At 36.5% G+C, this 26,252-nt stretch overlaps 1 protein-coding gene across 2 annotated transcripts; it reads left to right on the top strand.

Moving 5' to 3' along the window:
• The first annotated feature begins 1,300 nt into the window (after window positions 1-1,300).
• Window positions 1,301-18,869, top strand: LOC124167702 (neuralized-like protein 4). 2 transcript variants are annotated; one of them, XR_006866746.1, is made up of 6 exons: window positions 1,301-2,203; window positions 2,650-2,758; window positions 4,969-5,142; window positions 16,972-17,062; window positions 18,187-18,402; window positions 18,509-18,869. XR_006866746.1 is itself a non-coding variant. In XM_046545698.1 (5 exons), the coding sequence occupies exons 1-5, from the start codon at window positions 1,768-1,770 to the stop codon at window positions 18,349-18,351; spliced, it is 975 nt and encodes a 324-aa protein (XP_046401654.1). In that variant the 5' UTR covers window positions 1,302-1,767; the 3' UTR covers window positions 18,352-18,448. The 2 variants fall into 2 exon arrangements, 1 of the variants encoding a protein (XP_046401654.1); XM_046545698.1 differs by lacking the exon at window positions 18,509-18,869 and having other exon boundaries at window positions 1,302-2,203; window positions 18,187-18,448.
• Window positions 18,870-26,252: the final 7,383 nt, after the last annotated feature.

Genomic DNA, 26,252 nt, shown 5'->3' on the forward strand with positions numbered 1-26,252 from the left:
CTTAATTTATAATTCCTGGGCAAAGTCCCAGATGGCAGTAACAAGTTTAAGTACAGATTACTTCTTCTTTGCCATTGCTTTACACATTTTAATTACGGTAAAAGATGGCAGACCTATGTGTTAATGTGTAACCCCTTCTATACATTTAAATGGTAAAAATCAGATAGGTGCCGGGTAAAACCTCCTGTTACGACATCAGAGCCATTTGTCGAGCTGGAGTTGAAACATTTCTTCCATATAAGGAAATAACCACTTGCTGAAAGAGGAGTAATTACAAAATAAAAACAACATTCATAAGGATATAAATTCTTGTTGAGGGGAATTACTGAAATTAATGAAAGGTGTATTTTAAGAAAAATTGCCGATTTGATTTCTTTTAGTGTAAAAAAAAGTTTTACTTGGAAACAATTTTATTCCGTTGAGCACTGGGTGACATTTTCCAAAGCAAATACCTTTTGGTATGATTACGAGGAAACAAAGTCACTTAAATGAGAATCCAATATTTTATGTGCTTTGCCAATTTTTTTTTTCACCACCAAGGGTGCAAACAAACAAAATCAATGAAAATAAATGCCGCCACAATTTAACAGAGCTTTTGGGAACCAAATTACATCTATGAAGGTAATTAAAAAGTGTTTCCTCACCATGATGTCACAACAAAAAGTGATACAACTCTCTGGTCAATTTTTCCTATATGTAAATTAAATTTTATGAATTCCAATATTATATCGGTTAAATTAGTTTAGTTTTCTTTCATGCCCCAAGGAATAGCTAGAAATTATAATTGCCACGTGCATTACTTTGGCACTTGCAGGTGCCTTCATGTTCATTGCATTCTCCAATATCATCCGTTTATTTTTCCACTTGTTGTCAATGTAACGGTTCACTATTCGCAAATTGCAATTAAGGATCCATTGTAACCAACCGTCATGATGAGTTTTGATGTAACAACTTTCATGTCAATTTAGTAAAATGATCCTTTTATTATAATTTGTATTATTCTTTTATATGTATAAGAAATAGCCTGGTAATTTTTAAGAATTTATTTGCGTTAACGACCTCAGCCTTTCATCGGTAACGTGTATGTAATGTGAAACATTGAGAAATTAAATCAAAAGTAATTTCATAAATGTACACCTAGACAAATGGCAATTCTGCGCAGGAGTAAATAATGGGTGAGGAAAGAGTATTGACGAAAAGGGTAAATTTTCCCCAAGTTGCTCAAATAATTTTCATCAAAATTATCTTTTCTGCTTGCTGGATTGTACCAGAAAAAAAGATACCCATCAGGGTCAATCAACATGAAATGGATGAGCAAATAAAATAAACCTTTTCAGTGTTAAACAATAAACCTATCATACTATAAAACATTTAATTTAGATTGCACAGTTAAATGATAACCTAGCCTCATAAGTTCCTCTAGAGAGAAATTATGGTATCATTTGATAAATTCACCAATACTGCTAGAAAAAATTTCCTCATAAAATAAAGCTAGCATAGAGAATTTCCAATCTCTCGAAATATAATTAGGGGTGCAAATTCAGTTCTCTTCCAGCCAAATGATGTAATGTGGAAGCCAGAGCAAATCTCACTCATGTCCATAGCAGTTATCTTACATCAAACGCCTGAACTTTGCTTAAAAAAGGAATAGCTTCACCAAGTCTCCTTGATCTTTAGCTTCTAAAAATGCCAGCTCATATACACCAGTTCAATTCTAAATTATGTCCAGTCACATAAAAAATGCAAAGATAGATAGCTTCTAAAATCATGCTTGCCCCTCCTGAACTCCCTCCTTCCAATGCTTTCCTCCAACCAATGGGGTGCTTCAACCAGAGAGATAAAGCATTTGAGAGGACCTTATGTGAAATCGTGAGGTCATTTCTCAGATGTAAAGCTTCAGGAAAAGACAGAGACACTCTCGCCAGCATGAATATTTGGTGTCTAGTATTATCCTTTCTGTTACTCATTGCCGTGGGCACAATAGCAGAAGATGCCTCCGATTCGACTTGCGAAGCCAGAGCATCATCCACCCAGACGCTCAATCTTTTCATCAACAGCAAGAAGGATGAAGCTGGGGAGTGGTTCACCACATTCCATGCTTCTAAAACAGACCCAAGGATGACCAACATAAAATTGAATATGACGCAGACTGTACATCAGTGCAGCAATGGCCAGGCTGTTCACATCAAAGGAGTGATCCGAGGTAAGGTACACATAAATGTTTAGTTATCATTCTTCTCTGATAGCTTTTTAAAATCTCTCCATAAAACCAACAAAAATCTATAAAAGACTCCTAATCCTGTAACCCATAAGATGTCGTTAACCATTGTTCATTAGTTTCGAGGAGAAGAAAATTAATATTGATGTATTGGGAAACAAACAATATCAATGAAACTCAAATAATGAAATTTTTAGAACATATCGAGCATCCATTTATGGAACATCATTGGCTGTTAAAAATCTATCGCTTTCTGGGGCCAACTCTGAAGATACATATTGAGATATCTTTAGAAGATCTTTACCATTAAGAAAGCCAGTGAAAGTTTTGCCTTATATAACTTTAAATTTTATATATCATTCTCCATTTTAGGTTGCAAATTTTAACAGAATGCTTTCAATGTATTCATTCAAGTGTGGCCTTTATTTTAGGTGATACAGCAAATGGAACGGCCCAGTCCTCTGACAGACTGACATTCCACCCAAAGTGTGGAATTAACGCTGCTATCAGTGATGATGGGAGATCTGCACAAAAAATAAGGTAAGATTGGCATGGATAAAAATTATTACATTCAGGCCAAGCAAATTTTCCTAGATTTCTGAAATATTACATTGCGCAGATGCCTTTTACCATGAATTTTTTTGTTGAAGTGATTTCTCATACATTTTGAATTAAATGAGATTGAAATTCAATGATATGGTGCGGACTTCTCTTATATTTGATGGTAACCTCAGTATTAGCTAATATAATTTCTCTGGGTGCCAATTTAGGTATTGCATTCAATATTTTTTAAATCTCCTGTGGCTTGCCAACAACATATTCAAATGCTGTCAAAATTCTCTGTAGCTACTTATCCAATAATGAAGATTGAATCCTCAAACATAAAATTACCATTGATTTTATTCAGTGCTTGGGGAAATCCTGTTTGTGAATGTGAAATGAAGAATGGTGACCAGTGGGGGTAAAGCCCTGGTAATCTTGATTCATAAGGGCAAAACAGTACGTGTGAAAAAAGTCTTTACTGCTCCAGTTCTCGTTGCTCTTTTTGAGTGTCTGTGACTTCATTTGTGCTTGATGTTAATTTCTCTGGTTTGAGTGATGGTGTCATTTCTTCCTCAGCCATTTTATATTTGCTCAGTTGCTTTTGAACTTGCAAAACCATTCCGGGAATTGCTGCACTTCACTGTCATTTAAGATAAATTTCTATGGGCTACACTATTATATTACTCACTCAAGGAGTTATAGAATGTTACTTTATCATGTGGATAAGTGGCAGCCATCTTGTTATGGATATTGCAGTCTTCTCCAGTTTTTCAGCATCAATTTGCCATCTGCGTTTTACTTGGTTAAACACAAGAAACACTATTCTGCCAAATACCAAATGAATCATGAAAATGTTCCCAAATCTATTGCACTGTTAATGTTTTCATTGGAATTCCCCTGGCAATTATGCACTCCATATATTTTTATCAGTTCTTGAAGAATGATATACAATCTTTCAGTTCTCTCAAAAAGTACATACATATTGCTTTCTGATGGTTTTTCGAGCAATCTGACCTTGCATTAAAAAAAGGTGGTAGCCTTGTGTACAGAGGAAGAATTGTGAACCAAGTTAACCAAGAACCAAGTGAAGCGTTACGTCTTTAAATCTTCCAGATTCTTAACGTAAGCCCCAGACACAGGGAACTCCAATCGTCTGTTACTAGCTGGATGAGGGTAATACTCCTCTAACAAGAATAATCAGCAGTCAAAGAAACAATTGTCACAAAATTATAAGTCATTTTCAATCAAAATCTATTACAAGTAGAAATATTCAAAATCAAAATTATTACAGAAAACAACGATGATAACTAATAATCTCATAAGAATCATTACCAAAAACTAAGTAAAAAGCTGTGTTTGCCTCCCAGCACCAAAATTGATTTTTCAGAAATCACTCTCTCAGTCGACTGATGTGTTCACTGCGACCGCCGAGAAGCAAGAGAGCTGGCCGACCCCCGAGCAGTGTCAGAGTGGAGGGGAGGATTTTGCAAAGGAGTGGGGGGTATACAGCGATGTCCAAGTTAGCTGCATTGGTATAAAACTCCTGGTAGGTACCCATGTTGTTGACTGGAACCTCTGGAAAACTTCTCGTCATCCAAGCCGGGGTTGGGGGAGAACAGCGTACCGCTGGGTTTCCTCTCCTCTATCTCCTGGGTTGGAGACGTAGCCAAGTGGTGTTATAGCTGGTAGAGGCAAGCCATTGGAATTCAAGGAGGGAAAGACATAGTAGGATGAGGTGTTGGAGGGAGAAAGAGTTGTAACAGGACAAGTGGAGTACTTCTCACTCCAAACTGCATTCTTATGCCTCAGCACACACTTCCCCTTGATTGCCAGGTGTCGTTATTCCTCCGCCGTGCTAGCTATATAAGTCTTGATCTCCAGGTGGGCTGGGTCGGCGGGCTAGCATCAAAGGGCAGCTTCGAAGGACAGTGTCGAAGAGCAGCGTTGAAGAACAGAGTTCGAAGGACAGAGTTCGGAGACAAGATTTCCAAGACTTGGAGTCTCCGAGCCTTTGAGTCGAAGGGCCTTTGGCAAAAATCCTCTGCGGGAAAAACCTTAGCGAAAAGTCCTTAGCGGGAGAATTTCTGTGGATAAGTTCGGAGGAATTTCTGGGGGGGGAATTACAGAAATTTTGTAGGGGGAGGGTACACTAAATTATGCCGCACAAGCTTCAAATCAATGAGAAAATAAATTATTTTTTTTTTCAGGGTAGATGAAGCTCTAAATGGAGTGCTGTTAACTCACAGACCCCTCAAAAGGAATGAGTTATTTGAAGTACGCCTTGACAAGAAAGGAACAAAATTTAATTTTTGCCTGGGAATTGGAGTAACAACGTATACTCCAGAATCTTTTACAATACCTGATCACATGTTTAATTTAAAGTAAGTACAAATCATTTAGTAACTCATTGCTGGTATACGCTATGTGTAATGGAAAGTACTTAACCTGAATCAACTTATCCCGGGTTTCTGCAGTGGTAAGAAAATCTAAAGCGACCTTAGATTTTCTTACTCGTTTGGAAACCTGAGAAAAGTTTATTCATTCTATTCACCGGGAATATGTAAAATCACTCGCAAATACTTAAACTTTTACTTAAAAATATTGTTTATTCCTAGCAGGGAATGTATTTTTAAAATATATTATTCCAGTCTTATCCCTATGTTTTTATTAATCTCTGATTCCGTAAAATGTAAAATATTGATTATCTTTTTTGGTTTTCTAGATTTTTCCAAGTGTATCACCTATGGTTGTGATTTTTTACAACCGACCATGTGTTTCATTTCCATGCACTACTCTAATGACATCTCATCTCTTTTAATTCCTCACCATAAATATTACTATTCATTTATTAGAAGTTTGCTAAATTGTAGAGGCATTTGCTATGTCAATCAAGTCTCTGGCACATCAATGATGTTGGATTGAGTATCAAAGGCCAGGGCCAAGTTATAAGGTCGTTGCTTGGGAGGGGCAGTTCATTACTTCCCATAGCGTATGCAACTATTACTTCCTTGGTGGTATACATCACCTCTCTGTGGTATTTCATCTGAGATCTAATATCCCTAGACCACTGGGTTTGACATAATCATCAATTATTTTTAAACATTATTTGTTAAATTTATGAAAGAAAAAATTTGTTGGACAAAAACCTAACTGCAAAAATTACTATCTTTTCAATTTATCCAGAAATTACAGGGGGGTGACCAACCCGACTCCCCACTTATCCACCTCTGTGATGACATAATTTACAATTCCCTTTCTGGCATAGATGCCGGTGTGATTCAATGGAAATATCTTCATTATGACTAAATCAGGGCATTAAGAAAAAAGTATGTAGTTATATTATTCACTCAGCTACAAGTCTAAATGAGGGAACATCACAACATTCCTCCTTCCTATCCAAAAGGCAAGGCTCGTCAAAGAACCTGCACATTCACTGTGGAGGTAAATCTGCTTTCTCTGGTTTAGAATGTGATCGAATGCTCTGGTGGGTCATGGTCAAACTTCATTCCACATGGCATGGCCCCCAGTGGCTAAATTTGGCACAGCACTTGTCACCCTTCTGCCAAACGAAGCAGGGTCAATGCAGCAATTGGGTTAATTCAAGTTTAAGCAAAAAATGTACACATATAGTCTCTTGATCATAGAGGATAATGATGGGGGCATAGGGTGCAGGAATAATTGGGAAACACAGGCAATTAAAAGTCCCTTTTATTTTTATAAGGTTTTGTAATTTACATATTTTCATTTTTGGAAATAGTCCGTTAATTTTGTTTGTCTAATGGATTCATCGATTAGGTTTCTCAACTGACCTCAGATATTATTCTCTGTGATAACATCATAATCCCTCAGCTCCACATAGCAAAGCAAATTATTTACGCAGATGAATGCTTGGCTATTACTTATGTGATTTCTACTCCCCTCGTCTTTTAAGTCCTAGTCGCTACTTTCACTTCCTCCATGTTGTGTGCGGAAAAATTATATCAAGACTCAGTTATGAGGCACAATGGATTTATTTGCCAGCACACAATATTTACAGATACTGCCAGGGCTCGCGTTGGACTCCCTATATAAAAAACCAAATTAATCACCTTGGCAGAGTTCAATAGAAGTTTCTAAGGGTAGTCAATTTTTATGCTGGTCTTCCTGATGTTCCATATAAGCAGACACTGGAAATTTCGGACTTGCACCCATTAACATGTTGCGTACCAGGGTATCGAAATTCCTAGGAATTCTGGGTGGAGGTGTTGAGATTGGAAATTGTGCCTATTAGGGCGTAATACCTTTGGGTTAAATATGGTTAAAAAGCTAATGTTTAGAATATAACTTTACCCAATCAAACATTATGATGCATCAATTCATTATGAATAACAAACAACAACTGAAAACATACTAACGAATACGTATTGTACGCTTTAAAATTGTTTAGGTTGACGCGCCTAAATGACGAGAATCTTCACATCCGTCCGGAATGTTCGGGGAAAAAAATGACGAGAATTCTCACCATCCGTAGGCAACGTGTTAAGAGTCCGCTGCCAGCCTGCTGATTTACTATTTCTCTACAGGCTATGTAATAACAAAATCAATAGTTCATTCCTTATACATCTTCTATCCTTCGATACTACCTTCAATTTCACAAGGAAAACCAAACTTTTCTATTTAAAATTTTGCTGTAGAAATTTCACATTCAATGCACCCATTATCAGACTTCTGTGCACTTATAACTTAGTGGAGCCAACAGTAGATATTCATTTTGACTCTGTTTTTATCTAAAAAAAAATGTCTGGCAAAATTTATGTCTTTTTATTATGCAGATTCCATCTCTTAAGTTAAATAATTTTAGTGTATTTTTTATCCATGTCCTTGATCATTTTTTGGTATTGATATATTTTATATTTCTTAACATTATTTTAATCATATGTTATATTATAACTTTTTATATTGATCACATGTTATCTTTTGCTACCTTTTACTTTTTTTAACGTGTTAAATAATGCTTTTAATGTTTGTATGCTTTACTTTTTATATTGATCACATGTTATCTTTCGCTACCTTTTACTTTTTTAACGTGTTAAATAATGCTTATTAATGTTTATATGCTTCTGACATGTATCCTATTTTATAACTTTTTATATTGATCTCATGTTCCCTTTTGCTACCCTTTACAATAGTAACGCGTTAAATAATGCTTATTAATGTTTATATGCTTCTTATATATACTTAATTATGTAACACATATATCTATTAGCTTATTAATGTAACACGTTTTCTGGACCATTTGGTTAACACCCATAAGAATAAACAATTATTATTATTATAATTTCCCTAAAACAAGATGGCCTCATACAAAAACAAACATTCATTTCAATTACATGCACAGTACATAACACTCCACTTCCTTCCTCTCTGGCTTGTCTGGTGAAGGTCATGGTGTAAATTATGTCCTCATCCTTCATATGACGGAATCACGATTTACTGTTGTCTCTTTCCAACCACTCATTTAAGTTTTCTTCATCAACACTTTCTAACGCTTTCATTGTTTTCACTAATTTCCACCATTTGGAATCCCTCACTTTTGATTCTGAAAATACATCGAAATTACTTTTGAGGTCTACTACTAAAGTTTCGTCCACGAGTGAACTAGTGTGGTTGGTTTCACTGAGAACCAGGCCTGAGACACTCCATGAATTGCATCTAATATTGTAATTTTCTTCTAGATCTTTCTTCATTTGATAGCATTAGCAGAATAAGAGTGTGGTTATTCCTTTTCATTGATGCAATGAAATTTTGATTAGGGATGGAATGATCCAGGAAATTTTTTCAAATCCAGTGTTGCAATTATTAGCTGAGTTCTTGCTAATCAAATATATCTAATTACACTTGAAGCAGAGCGTAGGAAAGGAACATGAACAACGTTCTTTACTGACTTTTAATATATCCCAAAGAGGCATGGTTACACTTAGCAACTGTGCTTCCCAAAGATGAATGACTATGAGAATCCAAACAGACTACTTCAGATATCAATATGGGTCATATAAATGCATGAACAATAAGAATCACACTCTCCAACACTTCCCCTTGATTTTTATTGAATTGAACACATCACTAACACTAAAGTTCACGGTCCCCACTAAATGAAACTTAAACAGCACAAGCAAAATGATTATGTAACATGACAATCTTTAAAACACAAAACAAATTACTTTACTTAGGAAACAGTTAACCCAATCCCTACAGATATTTTTTTGAGTCTTTCTTCCTGTCAGGGATTTGGTAAGTAGGTCAGCTAGGCTGTCTCAAGACACTATCATACTGCACCTTAATCAGGCCCCTCTTGACGCAGTCCTTAATCAAGTGGTACTTGATATCTATTGCCTTGGACCTCTCGTCAACCTCATCCTTTTCAGCCAGGGATAGGGAACGGATGTTGTCAGCAAATATTTGTGGGGCTGTTCACACTTCTCACTGGCCCCAATATTGTATAGAACATTTTTCAGCCACAGATACTCATGGGCAGCCACAGCCATTACCACATACCCTGCATGCTTGGTAGATGTGGCGACAACTGTCTGTTTTTTGCACCTCCACTCAATAGGACCACTAGTAGCAGCACTACCAAGCCACTGAAGGATACTCTATCAGCCTTGTTGTTGGCCAAATCAGCATCAGAGTACAAAAAAATTTGACTCCCTGATTTTCTGTATACAATATAGTAATCTTTGGTATGTTGAGGTAGCTCATCATGTGCTTGACTGCAGCCTCATGTCTTCCATAGGTGCTGACAGGAATTGGCTCAGGTAGCTCACAGCAAAACTCAGATCTGGTCTGGTGCCATTTTCCACGTACAGCAGCATACCAATGGCCCTCCTGTATTTGTCTTGATCAGCATCACAATCTTCTTCTACTTTGTCATTAAATAGGCTTTTGCTTAATGGACAGGCGGTTCCTTTCGAGTCAGTCAGTCCAAACTCATCCAGGATCTTTTCAATGTAAGCACAATGGTCAATACTCACGCAATGGTCACCAAATCTCAGTATACAGAATGATAGGAGGTCTGAGATCTCTCGAAGCTCTCTTATCTCTACCTTGTTGTTAAAAATTTGTTGAAACTTGTCGAGACCATCCTCTTTCTCCGCCCAAATACCTCTGTGTGAACCTTTGCCCCACTAGCCATTGCTTTGTATTTTTTAGGGTTTCCACTTGAGTCAGTCTTGATTTTGAATTTCCAAGTGGATCCAACGATCTTCCTCTGAGGTCTGGCTATGACATCCCAAGTGTTTAGCTCCTTGCATCTTGCTGGTTCTTCATCCATAGTGTCTTTCCACTTAGACTTACTGGGGCTGGCCTGGCTTCCTTCAAACTTAAAGATTCTTCATCATTGCATTTAAAGGTTGATGCTGTTGCATATGCTGAACATATTAAGCGTGATGTGTTGCTGCTGTTATCATCTACGCATATATGTACATTAGGGCGGATCGGAAAAATCGATTTTTTTCAAATCCATCTGGCCCAATGAAAAAAGTTGTGGGACCGATCAAAAATAAGGCCTGAAAAATTTGAGACCTCTAGGTGAACCCCTGACCCTCGCTCAAATGCAACTTAGGGGGGGAAGTTCGAAATTCGAAAAATATAGTATTTTATGGTCATTTCCTATAGATTTTGCCGAGTCACTGTTCTTTCGGGCAAAAATTTCATGCATTTTGACGTATCTGCCACCGTTTAGCCACAAAATGCCTAATTTGAGCCCGCGTCCGCGAAGAAAATATTCCAACGCCCACGCAGCGTCGCGGATACAAGAGCCGCAGGCCGATCCCCTCCCCTCCCCGCTCGCTTCTACCCCTCCCACGCCTCCAATACAGCAAAATGCATCCCGCGTATGCTGCTAGGAGGTCGTTTATCTTTGTTAATATAAATCGGAAGATGGTAGAAGGTAATAAAGGAAGCTTAGTGAGACGACTTGTCCCTTATTAGGCGCCTCGTCGGGGTTAAACAAATCGATGTTACCAACTTTTAGAGAAGTGATGAAATATTTTTAGATCCGAGAACGCAGGAAAGCCTACGGTCCATGAAAAGGCCTCTCGAGTGGCTATAAATGTGTGCGAACTATGGTGACGCTTCCCTTCCATTATGTGTGTGACTAAATGGATTTAACGGTACAACAGGAAGTACTAAAACTTACGGAAAATGTGAATAGGCCAAAAGTAGGGTATTTGCTTAAGCACAAAACTCAAGCACTTTTGAAAGAACATTTGAAATTATGCCATATTTTTGCGTGTAAGTGCAAGAAGGAGCATAATGTTCCCCCCAATGAAGAAGTATGTTGAGAGACCAGCGGACGAAACTAAAGATGATGAACAAATGAAAAGGCCACTCGAGTGGCTATACAGGTGTGCTAACTTCGGATATGCGCTCCAAGTTTGGCTTTGTCCGACAGATATGATTAAATGGATTTTGGGCGAAAGCCGCTCGCGTCCCCTCCCCGCAAGCTTCTCTCACGCGCCAAATGCACCAAAATTCACACCAAGTGCGTATTAATTCGTTAGTCTAAATATTTAATGTTTCAGTATCGTCTGTGGAGGAACAATCACGAAAGATTTTTTCAATTACCTGCTTTCCAATCTGTATTTCTTATGTCAGTGTCATTCCTCGTCTTTCGCTGTTGTCAACAAAGTTTTGTGAATATCTTCACGAATCTCAAAAAGAAATATTTCATTTCAAATTTGAAAGTTCATCAATAGATTTTTGAAATCCACAACACTAAGGTCTGATGTAGCCGGAGGTACTGTGGTATCTCTCCAATATGTCATCAGCGAGTAGTCCTTAAAGTTGATATTAAAATCCAGCACTTTAAAAAATCTCGGATCGCCCGCCAAACGCATACTTGCAACAACGCAAATTCGGTCCTTAGATTGCCCTTCCAATGTTTATGTCGCAAATCTAAGTCAACTTAGTGTAATTAGCAAATAGACCTCTGTAAGGGATGAAATATGATTTGATGCTTTCCCGGCGAATGATGTGGGTAAACTCTTCTCGGAATTCAACGAAATTTATCCCTGATGATGAGCCCCGAGTCGGAGCTTGAAATGTTGGCCATTATGGAAAAATTAACCCGGTGGGAATCCCGAGAAGAGTTTACTCACATAGCAAGGGATGTTGGAATTATGCTTGTAGCATAGGGATGATGCCTCCTTTTTGGGCGGTATTCACTATCGCATTCAAATCCTTTATATTTTTGTGTATCTAATTTTCACTCGGAAAGGAATTGAGAATAGCAGATTTTATAACTTTTGCTAATCCTCCGACGGGGGAGGCAAACTCAAAAGTGGGACCCTGTTTCTTCAACTAACATCACACATTCCCCTCTAAACTTGGATTGATAAGTGCTCTTGCATTTTTTCATCAGACAAAGGTATAGTCTTTCACTCCATAAAAATGTAGCCCTTTGATGACACCCTTTGATACCTCTCTTTTCGTATTCACAATAATTAGCATCTTTTTCTGCCTACGTAAGTAATTCTTGCAAACTACCTTGGATGTTTCTTACGAAGTTATGATTTTTGCGTCAACTAAAGTTGCGGGGAGGATCATTGCTGTTTCTTGGTTCTTGCATATACCTCTATCACATTTGGCAGACGCATTTTCCACGCAGAAGTTCCAGTTTGAGTTTAGTCCTGAATTTTTATTTGATGAGGAACGTAGAGATAAAAATCGGATGATTTCTCTTCAGTTTAATTTTCTTCGGATGAATTGATGAAGAAAATTTTTGATAATATTTTCCCATACAAGAATTGACGATCACAAATCTGGTATTAATAGTCGTCCCCTAGGCTGTAGGGGCCCCCTTGCAGTCCCCTACAATGGGAGCGGAGTGAGCCTTACCTTGCGACATGTGCATGAAGCGGAGAAAACAGGTACTACTGAAATTGTAAGCAGAAATCTTTAGCTGCTTTCGTATTTTATTGACTTCATGTTGCTGCTTGTCCCGATACGTTCGTTGCTTTGTGCTCTCGTTAAAAAGTTACTCATTTATGCCTATAATCATCTCCATATTAATTCATACCATACCATTTATTCATTCTGTCACATTGCTCATTCGCCCTTTCAAAAATCGTTTCGTTTTCACCCATTTTCATTAATTTCACCATATCCCTTTCATCTCAACTTTTTCCTGTGTATCACTTCGCTATATATACGTTCATATTTTCCCATTTACCCGTGATTTGGGTTATCTTTGACGAGGATGGACAGCCTGGAGGCCTTTGTTCGTCGTCTCGATAGATTGGCGAACCGACATCTGAGATTGAAGAAGTTTTACGTCTGTGATGCGCAAAATCCATTCGATTTTTTTTTAGAGATACTGAGTTCCTGCAGCGGTACCGGTTTCCTAAGGAAGCCGTGAGAGGGCCTCTGCTTGAGATGGTGCGGCCTCATTTCGTCGGTCCTTAGTGAATCTCAGGTTAGAGAGTGTATACGAGGTTCAATACATCTGTGTGAAATCATGCGTCGGACAAACTAAAAAGGCCATACAATGCTGAATAAAAGAAAATTCTCGAACACTGAAGAATAGACAAGAAGAGAAATCAGAAATGGTTCAACATGTCTTGTCAGAGCCAGGTCATGAAATCAATTTTGATAAAGCAAAAATCTTGGCCAAAGAAATGCAATATATAGTAGTATAATAATCAGAGAATCGGTGTAAATTACCAAAAGACCATAAAATATGAATCGGGAAGACGGTTACACCCTTTCCAGGATCTGGAATTTCCAGCACCACGCTTGTTTCTGGACCCCAGAAAGACCCCCTTGCCCCGTACAGGGACCAATCAGCGACGGGCAAGCGCTCCCTCAGTCTGGCGCCACCGTATAAACATCGGGCAACCAGAGGCACTCTCCATTTCAGCCTGGCCTGAGGACACCTACAGCACAGTTGGTGAAACGTCGCCATCAAAATGACAGCGCGGACGGAACCAGGAAATCTATCCAACGGCGTACTAGTTGTATTATTCGATCTTGGGAATGCAATTACTTAAACCTTTAAAACACCAAGGCCACATTATCTGGTTTTTATTCCGCTACATTACCTCCTCAGTCTCAGTTATCAGTGTTTGCGCCACAAAAAATTTGTATCTTGGAGCATTTGGTCACCAGTGCGAATTAGGTACCTTGACCTACCACTGTTCAACTTTGTAGTCTATTATGTTTTTTGGCTGTTGCTAGATACCAAAACTTGTTCCAAATCCATTTCCCTTAATAACAGGCACCGATTTCCTTATTTTCAGCCATTATCTCATGCTTTCATGATAGGTATTTAACAAGTTGAAGGAATAAATTTATATGCAAATCTTAAAATTTTTAAATATATTTTATAAAAATAAAATTTACAAATTAGGGGTCACGTTTCCCAAAAAACTATTTCAGTTGTGCTTCCGCCAGCTTTCTAGCAGCCACAGCTTGCCTCAGTCTATCTTTTGTTATTTTGTCCTTCTCCAGGGATATTTCTATCTTCATTTCATACAATCTTTGTAAAAAGTTCCTCTCCTCTTCCATCATTTCCAACCTGGCCTTTAACTTTCTCTCAGCAATTCCCAAGGAAGTATTGGCTGAAAGCATCCAGGAAGAAATTATAAATTAACAACAATATATCATACATCATTTTGTAGGAAAAAATAAATAAACAGAGCTGAAAGCATGATCATTTTTCAATTTTTTTTTAATCACAGAAAATGTAGCATTGTGACTTAAACGACATATTTTTTTCGAAAACTTTTATATTAAAATGTCATTTAGATGGTTATAAATTTTATCCTACAGCCTCCCAAAGCTTCTATTTAAATAATTTTCGATAGAATTTGCACCGAGTCCAACGGCTAATATAATTTAAGTTAATAATGCAATATTACTAGCTATCAACACACTAGCACTATTTACTCCAGCTAATTTTCAAGGCATATTAAGGACTATTATTCACTGTCATTAAAATTATCAAATTCACATCTAATCACACCAAAGAAATTAATACAGCAATTAGCAAATAATTCAAGAGCAAAAAAGCACCCGCATTTCAGAACACCGTTTTTCAGGCTCAATAGGCAAATAAATATGCGCCTGTCAGTACGTAAAAACTCATACCGTAATACACTCCACATATTACTCCAACTCACATTACTGGATCCTCTCAGAATGAATGCACATTTTACTTTCTTTACTTCAAATATTCTGTTGCTAAATAGGTATGCTGCAATCTCATTATGAAATCGACAGAAAATGCTGAATCCGGCAAGGCGAGGATGTTTTCTTCAAAATTGTATTACCAACTACGTAAAATCAGTTAACCTGCAGATAAATACCTGAAAGAGACATCCTAAACTTACCTTTACTTGCATAGCCTTTTTATTCACCTTTTAAGTTATTTTACATCTCTTCTAACAACATCGCCTTGACAGTTGAACTCACTCCGTACAGATAGTCACGCCTTCTTCTTCACCTCGCATTGAACGCTGTCCGTTCAATGCGAGGTTTGTTTTCAATGGAACATTTGTATTTTTCAATCAAATCGCACAATATTTTCTTCTTGGTAGCTGAAAATGAAGCATTTCACGCCGCCATCTCAAGTTCTTTGTACAAAAACACCTATAAAAATAAAGTAAATAAACACCTCTGTTGTCGTTACAGCCCATAGTTACCACGTTCGGAGTCCCCTTACTAGGGGAATCCAAGGGGACGACTATTAATACCGATGTTGAATATTCCCCTTGGAGTCCCTTGGGAAGGGTGCCCCTAGGGGACCCTCAGGGGAACGACTATTAATACAGCCCTTAGTCTCCATGATTTCTTCTATCGGTAAAAAAAGAAAAGTGTTATACAATTTATCATTAATGCTGTGTAAATAAAAATAAAAATTTGAAAGAAATATATTACATACATACCTATTCGAATGATTCTAAGTTTTGTCTGAAATATGCTTGAATGTACATATTTCAAATAATTTGAAGTTATCTATGAAGTAACTTATCCTGTGAGAAATAACTAGACCATAATCACCAATGGTACAGAAATAATACATTGAAATTCATTGTTTTATAACTGAACAGTAACTACTATTTTATATTCTAAATAATATATCAATAAAAAGAAATATATACTAAATTTACTTTCCAAATTATTTTTACCTTATGTATCCTGTGTCCCTTCATTAATGTACTGTTGGGTAAGCTCCAAAATCCTCAAACTGGAGTCCAAATATAATAGTGGATTAGCCGCATAATACATGTTAGCTATTGAAAATGACAAGTAGTTATGCAGACGAGATTGCCATTTTCCTTTTATATTCATGCCTGGACTGAAATTCTCAGGAAAATTCCCACAATTTAGACACATTGCACGATGAACACAGACAAATATTGTCTACAAAAGGTGAGCCTTTGGTTTGCTACACAGTAAGAATACTCCTAACCTGTTGGAAAATAACAGTTTGGGAGTTTGTAAAAATGAAATTATAGAAATAAAATATTGGGGAAAAGAATCAGAACACCTTGGGAATAGTCAGAATCTACTGACATTGTGAATGAAAAATAAGAAGGTTTGAAATGTATCTCTGAGCCACACAGTGATGAAATGGAACTAATAAAATACACATTATCATTAGGACAAAGTAGAGATCCTGATATTACAGTAAAGCTTTGCCACAATATTTATGTAGGGAAGAATGGCCTTTGATAATCCCACAAACAAGAACGCATCTATTCTATTTCATTCTATTCTAAATTTGAGAATGGTGGGCAGAGTAAAGAAGCTAATAAAATGCAAAGATCTGGTAAAATGCAGGGGGCAGCTGAGATGAGCAGACCCTGCCTATCGGTGGTGCCCAACACAAATGTGTTAAAACATTTTTTTCTGAGAGATTCCTATCTCTTATTTCCTCACTGGAATTTTTGAAAGTTATTTTTTTTTGTAATTATAGTTTTTCTTCGAGATTTAGAACCTTCTCAAGAAAATCGGTTAAGACCATGATTTTCTGGCATAAATGAATATGCCTCACATAATATAAATGCTCATAATACCACATTTAGGCCTAACTTATCAAAAACCTTACAAAAACATTAAGAAATTCTTTAATTCTCAAGTTGGTACCATGGTGGGCCTTGAGTGAGAATGGTGAAGAGCTATCTACTTCTTTCATCTATTTTTTTACTCATTGTAATATTTTCTTTAAGGTCAGGGAGTTGGATGAAGTATCATAATGTTGTGTACACAAATGGAGCTGAAAGCACAAAAAATTATGGAAGAACTTTCAATGAATTGAAGGTAAGTGAAACATCCATATGTAAATATTTCAACTTAATGTAGGTTAGGCTATCGTGCAAAATTCACTGGTACTGACATCGATTACTGAAAATCTGTGCATATTCATCTTTAACAGGCTCACAGACAGCATCTGAGTTTCAATGACTCATTGACTACAGGCTGACTCTGGCAAATAATGACTGAAAACATTTGGCTCTCCCGGTTAACAAACCAAATTCAGCTCTCACCGGCTGACTTAAAAGTTTCAGAGCAGATCTTTTTTGAACCCCTTTTGGCTCACCTTAAAAAAATAATTTTTACTGAAAATATTTGAAAAAGAATTTGGAATGTGAAATTAATAAAAAAGATTATCCGAGACAAATTGAATCAACTTAAAATGCTACACTAAAATTATGTCTCCTTTCAAATTTGAATGTGACACAAGTGGTGTACTGAGTAGTATTATTGCTTTCTTTTTTATAAGCGATAAGAAAATATAATTGGTGGCAATTTTTTTGGCCATATTTTTTTAAATAGAAAAATCAGAAAAAATCTAAAAGCAATTTTTTAAATATCTTATTGGTAATAAAATTGATTCTCATATTCTTATTTTTGTTAGGCAGAGTGAACATTTGATTTAGTAAACGGAAAATTGTTGAATATTTTATATACTTGTATTTACCTTCACAATTATTCTTGGCTTGCCCATCATTTTTTGGAAAAACTAAGGTCCAATCTATAATCGCTGAAAATACATTCCCGCTAACGCTAATGAAGATCATGGTAGGGGCAAATGATCACAAACACTTTTGAATTTATTTCCAATTCGTCATTTCCTGAAGCTTTTGATCCTACAAATATTGAAATTTTTTGTGTCATAAATGCAAATATTATTCAGGATCAATATTGACACTAAGGTTAATTCGTAAAAACAACTGACTGACCTGATAAAATTTTGAACTCCTCTGATGTACCTATGTATAACATAAAGACTAAGTTTTCAAATATGCGATTTCCAGTATGGTAATTGTGCAGTTTTTTCAGGTCAAGTGTTATTAAAGGCTTAAGATATTTGTATTTCCACCAATCAATTCAGGCTTAAGATATTTGTATTTCCACCAATAAAAATCTTGCTTCCCCATTAGGTGGGAGATAGAGTTGGTGTGATGGTGAATAAACTGGGAACACTACACTTTTTTGTCAACGGCGAAGATGAGGGCCCAGCCGCATCCAATTTGCCGAGCACAGTTCACGGAGTTTTCGAGCTGTACTATAATGCAATCAAAGGAACCATTGTAGACTCATCATAGTCACATAAGAGAGGATTTTCCATTCCAAGATAAGATAATGCCTTTTCAATGGTACATAAAATAATTTACATATGAATAAATTAGCAAGTGAATATAACTTGTGGCTCATTCATTATTTTTGTAAAATGACTTTTTCACTGTTCATCTTTGTCTACAGAAACCTTAATTCATAATTATTGGGCAAAGTTCCAGATAACACAAAGTATAAAATACTCCTTTTTACCATTGCTTTACATGCATAAAATTAAAATGGTAAAAGATGGCAGACCTATGTGTAAACGTGTAGCCCATCTATAAATTTAACTGGTAAAATTTGGTAATTCGGTGTTCAAATTCAGCAAAGTTCCAGGTAAAATCTCTGGATGTGACATCAGAGCCATCTGTGGAGCTATCGTTATCAACGTTGCGGTCCACTATTCGCAAATCGCAATTGAGGATCTAATTTAGGCAACCATCATGATGAGTTTGATATTTATACTTTCATGTAATTATAAAAGTAAGTAAAATTAAGTAAAAATAATTATCTGATGATAATGTGTATTATTCTTCTTATATCTAAGAAAATAACCAGGTAATTTAAAGTACTTTTGTGTATATTCATGTGTCTACATCGTACTTCCATTGGTTCAAGGTACTTGTAGACTCGAATTAGACAAGATTTTATGTGTCTAATTTTATGTGTTAATTTTTCATGTGCTCTCAGTGTTGCCTTTCCACGAATTATATAAGTTAACTAAATCCACATAGATCCATAGGTGTACCCAGCAATGCCCAGTATATTCATAAAATAAAATATTCAATTTAGATAGCACATTTTAACAAAAACCTAGCCTCATATGTTTCTCTAGAGAGAAATTATAGTATCATTTGATAAGTTCTCTAATATTGCTGGATGATTTTCCTCATAAAATTTAGCCAGCATAGAGAATTTCCAATCATCTCAAAATAAATTTAGGGGTGCAAATTCAGATCTCTTCCAGCAAAATGATGAAATGTGGAAGCCAGAGCAAATCTCATTCATGTCTATAGCAGTTATATATCAAGGGCCTCAACTTTGCCTTTCTACACCTTGTCTCCTTGAACTTTTAGCTTCTAAAAATGCCAGCACGTATGTCAGTTCAATTCTAAATTATGACCAATCACATAAAAAATACAAAGATAGATAGCTTCTAATATCATGCTTGCCCTTCCTGAACTCCCTCCTTCCAATGCTTTCCTCCAACCAATGGGATACTTCTGCCAGAGAGATGAGGCATTGGAAAGGACCTTATGTGAAATCGTGAGGTCATTTTTAAGAAGTAAAGCATCAGGAAAAGACAGAGACACTCTCACCAGCATGCAAATTTTTTATCTTGCATTATCATTTCCGTTACTCACTGCCGTGCGTACAATAGCAGAAGATACTTCTGTTTTGAGCTGTGAAACAAGATCATCAGTCAACCAGACGCTCAGCCTTTTCATTAACTGTAAGAAGGATGAGTCTGGGGAGTGATTCACCACATATCATGCCTCTAAAACAGATCCAAGGACGACCAACACAAAATTGAATATGACGCAGACTGTATATCAGTGTAGCAATGGCCAGGCTGTTCATATCAAAGGAGTGATCTGAGGTAAGGTACACATAAATGTTTAGTAATCATTCTTCTCTGGTAGCTTATGTATACATTTTTATAAATAAATACAACCGAAGATCTATAAAGTATGTACTCATAATTCTATAGAATAAAATATAGGTATCACGAAGGGAGAATTATTTTGAATGAATTTGGAAGCTAATATTTTCCAAGAAAAACAGTCATGAAATGTTTAGAGCATAACAAGCACCAATTATGGAATATCATTAACTGCTAAAGATCTATAGTTTTGTGGGACCAACTCCTACCGTATTTGAAATACAAAAACCTTTGACTTGGGTATTTGATAAACAAACTGCAAAATGGTATTTTAACCTCTCAAGCTTGTGCGACACAGCATATGTGTCCTTGCTATTCTGTTCCTATAGGGTGCTTTAATTGTATGTATACCATAGGTACTCATAGGTAATATATAAATATATTTAAACCACCCAGGGTGCTTTAATTTGGAGGCACTGAGGATTTTATGCAGACATTGAGTTAAATATTTTTTACATCGTTATCGCTGTCCAAAAAATTTCCAAAAAAATATATTCTATAAAAAATAATGTTTAAATTTTATAATTATGAATACGTACTTACGATTTTCAGAGCCGTTCACTTTTTCCTGATCCCCTTAGCCGGTGGTGAGTGGTTGACCTGTGTGTGATACTGCTCAAAATAGGGTTCTAAGCAGTTCCTGGGAAGTTTTTGCATCTATATCTTGTCTCTTTTCTCTTTCCGTTTTTTTGTGTTCAACACACTTTCTACTTCCAACCTTAAATGTCTCAGTATGTGGGTTTTGGTGAACAAAATGCTGCCCGGTCAATCGTGTACATTCCGTATCGATATCTGAGGGCCGTCCTTTGCGCTGTTCTAAATTCTGTCTTTGATACTCAGCTATTATTTTGTTCACTAATCTTATTCTGAATGCTAGGTGATCTTTGTTATTACCAGCCTTACGGTATAGAATGTATGCATTTAACACAGCCGTATTAATTAAGTGGTTGAGTAATTTCTAGTACCACACTTTTGTCCTTTTGCTTTCCAGCAAGAACAATTCTAAAAGTTGGTCTTTTAACTCTACACAGCCCATATATTTATTTTATTCTATTACACACATAGGTTTATTTACACATTCTAGCCTGCTCTTATGACTTAGGGGTTGCATTTGGTCTGAATGTTTTGTAGTCAGCAATGCAACATCGCGTTTATCCTTCCACTTCAAAACAACCAATATCCCACACTTTGCTCAAACAACTTCTCCTTCCTTTAGTTTCTTTTTGAGGTTTATTGGCATACATTTTATGTGTGATTTTCATGGTTCCAACAGCATCTGTTGTCCTCTTCACTAACCTCTGGAAAAGATCAGGACTACAAAAAAAATTGTCCATATAAACACATCTATCCAAGTCTAACAGTTTCTCACACAAATTCATAACAACTTTAGTTGAAAAAAGATCTGTGTCCTTTTATGATTTCACAGCCCAATTTTGTCCCTGAGCCGCAGTAAATAATAAAATTCCATAATTACCCTGTGGAGTCCCAAAGTTCAAACAATTTTATCCCAAACCGGGAAGCTTTCATGGGAATGTACTGTTTCCATGATAGTCTACCTTTCCACAATAACAAAGCATCATCTGCACTGATTTCCTTACCCGGTACATACACTTTTTGGAACTTATTTTTCAAATATTCACGAATTGGTGAAATTTTTTATATAGTTTCGGATTTTTGTCTGAAGATTTTTGCAGCTTCTTTTATCAATCTTGCTGGTTGCTTTCGGGAAGTGCTGTGTAGGTAACATTTTTCTATTCGATATTTCACTGCTACTGGGAGCATTTTCAAGAGAATCAAAAAATGCTCCACCAGTAGGAGAGGTGAAACGTCAAGGAGAAAAATGTTACCTATGCAGCATTTCCCAAAAGCAACCAGCAAGTTTAGTTTCGGATTCTTTTTTACAACTTCCTTGAGAAATTTGCTGAGCAATGAAAACCTTTGCTCTCTCATTGCTTTGGGAAAAAATGGAGTCTCTAATAAATGCTCTCTGCTAAAATACATTCTGAGGATTTATATTTCTGAATTATTCCCATCATTATCAGTAAACCTAGTTACACCCTTATTCACCCCAGCGTTGTGGGAACCCACTTTTGGAAGCGCAATTTTTTTGCTTCATAATTTTCTCTTTCACATGAGCAAGAAACTGTGCTGCAGTTTGTCTCAGTCACTATAATTGAAATTATTTCATCATCAAAAAATAACTTAAAATATGCCTAGGAATAACCTATACATGGGAGAGGTAATATGTATTTGTTTTCCAACTAATTCACATGCAAAAGGTAAAGGAGGGTTAGCACTGTCGATCTCTTGCCAATTATTTTCTTGAAAATTCACAGAAAAATGAGAAGGTTCTTCACTCTCTTTCGATTTGGAATCTAGAGAGTATCCAATTGAAATTTTGAAATGGTATTTGAGCATTCTGCACTCTCTTCTTCCAAAGCATCAAGAACTTGCTCATCCCACAGCTCATGCGAGCTAGAAGCCATGGTCAACCAAAGAGGAGTAGAGGTATGGAGTGGACCCAAGGTAGAAAAAAAAATTTTAAAAATCACGAAAGCAAATGTTTGGTGAAAACACTCCAACCCTAAGCTTCAGACGTCGTAAATAAGATACCAAGATGTGGAGATGCTGGCTGGTCTTCGAGGTTCCGAGAGGCGTTGAGTGACAATGCCTGAACAGTAATAATAATATAATAATAGCAATAATTTTTATTGGTCCCAGGACTTTACATAGTAAAATATAGGACAAGTCAATACAAAAAATTATACATAAAATCATACACTTCTGTAGTAACCACATTCCTCCAGAAAGTCGTTTATGCTATAATAACTTTTGTTAAATAGAAAGTTTTTCAGGACACACTTGAAATTTACCCTTGACTGAGCATTTTTTAATCTTGGAGGCAGGGCATTATAGACCTTGGAAGCCATATGGAAGGGGCTATTATTATACATGGCAGTTGAGTGGCAATACATATGTATATCCCCACTATGGCGAGTAGTACGTCCATGCACTTGAGCATTGGTGGTAAAGTCTTCTAAATTATCTTTTACATACATACACAATTGATATATATACAAACAAGGTAATGTTAAAAGTTTTAATTCCTTAAAATATGGTTTACAAGATTTCCGAGGGGGAATCTTTGCCATATACCTTATATTTCTTTTTTGTAACAAAAAAAAACTACGGAATCCAGGTGATCCCCAGAAAATAATACCATACGACGAATACCATAAGTCCATGCCTTTGCTATCATTGCCTCGATGAAAGAGAAAGGAAATGATGAGGCAAAAAAGCTGATGATAATGAACCACTGAGGAAAGCATTCAGCATCCACACACATCACACACAATCGCTAAGAGAGCACATAAACCAGAGCTTGAGTGAAAGGATATCTTTAATTAGCATCCACCATTCTCTGACCCTAGAGGAAGCATTTCTTTCCTGACATCAGCTGAAAAAAATATTCTAAGAAATATGAGAGCAGATCTTTTTGGAACCCCTTTCGGCTCATCTTAAAAAAATAATTTTTTCTGAAAATGTGTGAAAAAGAATATGGGGTGTGAAATTTTCGTACATGAATTTAAAAAAACAAACTATCTCGGTAAATTCGAATCAGATAAAAATCTTCCAAATTTCATAGTGATACAGTTGGTGTACAGAGTACAGATATACTGAATTATGTTTTTTAAGAGAAAACTACATATTTAGAATTGGTGACAATTTTTTTTGGCATAAATTTTTTAAATAGAAAAATTAACAGCTTTATTTTTTATATCAGATAGCAAGTTAGGAATGGTGGCTATTTTTTTTTGGCCATAAACTTTTAAAATATAAAATTAGAAAAATTCTAGTTGATTCTAAAGAAATTGTACTGCGAATGCTTATCAATTTCAGAAAACATTCTGGTAATGTTTATGATTGGCACAATATGTGTAAAAAATCACAAAGACTTAAATATTTATTTTAAATATGTAGTCATTTTCCAAAGTGTTTATTTATGATATGCAGTGGCAGATCTATGGGGTGGGCTAAGAGGGCTATAGGCCCCCTCATTGGGTCGAAACACACACTTGATAAAATCTAAGTACATATTTGGGGGTTATCACTTTCGACAAAAGTATTTAGTTATATTTCCTACATATTTTGCTATTTTAACGAAGTGAAATACAAATTTGCTCTAAACTTAGGGCCTATTTTATGTGCTTCTGGTAAGTTACGATCCAGTAATTGATCCAGAGAGGGGAGAGGGGGTACTGTGGCCCCCCTTGGGTATCCAATTTACACTAGATAGAATCATAATCTTAGCCTCCCCACCCTTGTCCCTATCCTGGATCCGCCACTGATGATATGATCACTCTTTTTTTTTTTTTTTCGTTAATGTACATATTGTAGAGGAAATGTATTGACGCAAAGGTAAATTCATTGTCCTATTAATTTGTAGAAAGGACTATCCTGAAAAAGTTGTAAACTCTGCAATTAACTCTGCAATGGTGAGGACTTTACCCCGCCGGCCTCGGTGGCGGCGGGGTAAAGTCCTTGCCTGCCAAACCGAAGGTCGTGGGTTCGAGTCCCGCCTGGGTAGGTTGCCCCTATCCAGGGCATGGTTGTGTGTGATAGTTGTTGTTTCATGTTATACCCTCCGATGTAAAAAGGCCATGTGAGCTGTTTTCGGGGCGATGGAAATAAATAAATAAATAAATAAATAAAATTGTATGTGACAAAATGAGTAAGTTTGCAGATATGTGATTTCCATAATGATAATTGTGAAATTTTCAGTGGTCTAGTATGTGTCTTGCAATTCTGGCTTAAGATATTTAGTTCTACCACTTTATATCTTGCTCCTTGATTAGGTGGGAGTTCGAGTAGGTGTGATGGTAAATAAAAAGGGAACCTTACACTTTTTTGTCAATGGCAAAGATCAGGGCCCAGCCGCATTCTACATGCCAAGCACACTTTATGGAATTTTTGAGTTGCACTATGATAAATGAATGAATGGCTAAAGGAACCATCATAATATCAATGGAGGGCTTTCTTCTCTGCCAATGGATGTGCTTTATTTGTTTTCATTTGAAAGTTATGAAGAAAGGAAACAGTACGGCAGTAAAATGTATTTGTTAATTGTATACTTATTCAGGGGCAGTCTGGGTGATTGGAGGCCCTCGGTCGGGGCTCATTATGGGGCCCGCCTTACCTGGGGAGTTTCGGGAGCCCTCCCCCGGGAAAATTTTTACGAAATAGGGTTGTTTCCTATTATTTTTTTATTGCCTAAATCGAAAGATTATTACTCCTGGAGTATGTATTTCACGATTTTAGATTTTTTAATGACGATATCTATTTTTCGCAATTAAATGAAAAGTGAAAATTTTCAAGCGCGCGAAAACGTGACAGGTAAGTATGTCGTTCTGTCGTCATTCTGGTTCCCGCTGCCACAAGTGAGGTGACCTTGGGGCGAGGCATTGAGCGCTGATACGATGCAGGATGCTTGCAGGTAGCAGAGTACCATGCTAGCTGGTAGCGCTTGGCTTAAATAAGGATTATTAATACCTTATCAAACGAAGTAAACTTTCCGACCTTAGCCAGTTTTAATAGGTGATTATTAAGACATGTTTCCCTGAGCTCTGTGCCTCATGCATGCATTGGTAACCTCAGACGGTGTAAAACTCCTATCTACTCGTATAGAAACTAGGTCCCTTTGATGTCACGTGGAGTGGCATCACATGGGTGCCCATGTGGCCTTTTTCAAATGAGGATAAAATTGACCCTTGCCATTCGTCTAAACTGGTGCTTCTAAAACCAAATAATTTGTATATTATGAATACACTAATGGTGGGTAAAGAATCGCAATCAATGCCTTTCGTTTTCTTTGATGAAGGAAACTACCCAATTGCATGCCCGGAAATGGATTTTGACACTATTCTGGCACTTAAAAGCCGCATAAAAGTTAATAAAAAAGTAGCAATTTCTTAAGAAAAAATATAATGAAATGTGAGCATTTCACGGTTTATAAAATTTAATACTGTATTTTGGTTCTATTATCTGTTATTTATTGTAGTTTTTCCTTGAAACTGCGCTGAAACAAAAAAAAAACTTTAAAATAGCCTTTTCAAATAACCCTTTCAAAAAAGAATCAACCTAAGTTCTCTTTTATCTTCTACCACCTTTATTTTATTTTTTAAAATAATCTATTACTCAGAGTATGTCATAAATATAGCAACCAAT

This window comes from Ischnura elegans, chromosome 11 (assembly GCF_921293095.1).
Source record: "Ischnura elegans chromosome 11, ioIscEleg1.1, whole genome shotgun sequence".
Lineage (NCBI taxonomy): Eukaryota > Metazoa > Arthropoda > Insecta > Odonata > Coenagrionidae > Ischnura > Ischnura elegans.

Excerpts from the sequence above, each read along its gene's own strand:
- LOC124167702 (XM_046545698.1), top strand. The coding sequence starts at position 1,768 with ATGCTTGCCCCTCCTGAACTCCCTCCTTCCAATGCTTTCCTCCAACCA. Across the intron at positions 2,759-4,968 it reads AGATCTGCACAAAAAATAAG|GGTAGATGAAGCTCTAAATG; the intron begins GTAAGATTGGCA and ends TTTTTTTTTCAG. Across the intron at positions 5,143-16,971 it reads GATCACATGTTTAATTTAAA|GTCAGGGAGTTGGATGAAGT; the intron begins GTAAGTACAAAT and ends ATTTTCTTTAAG.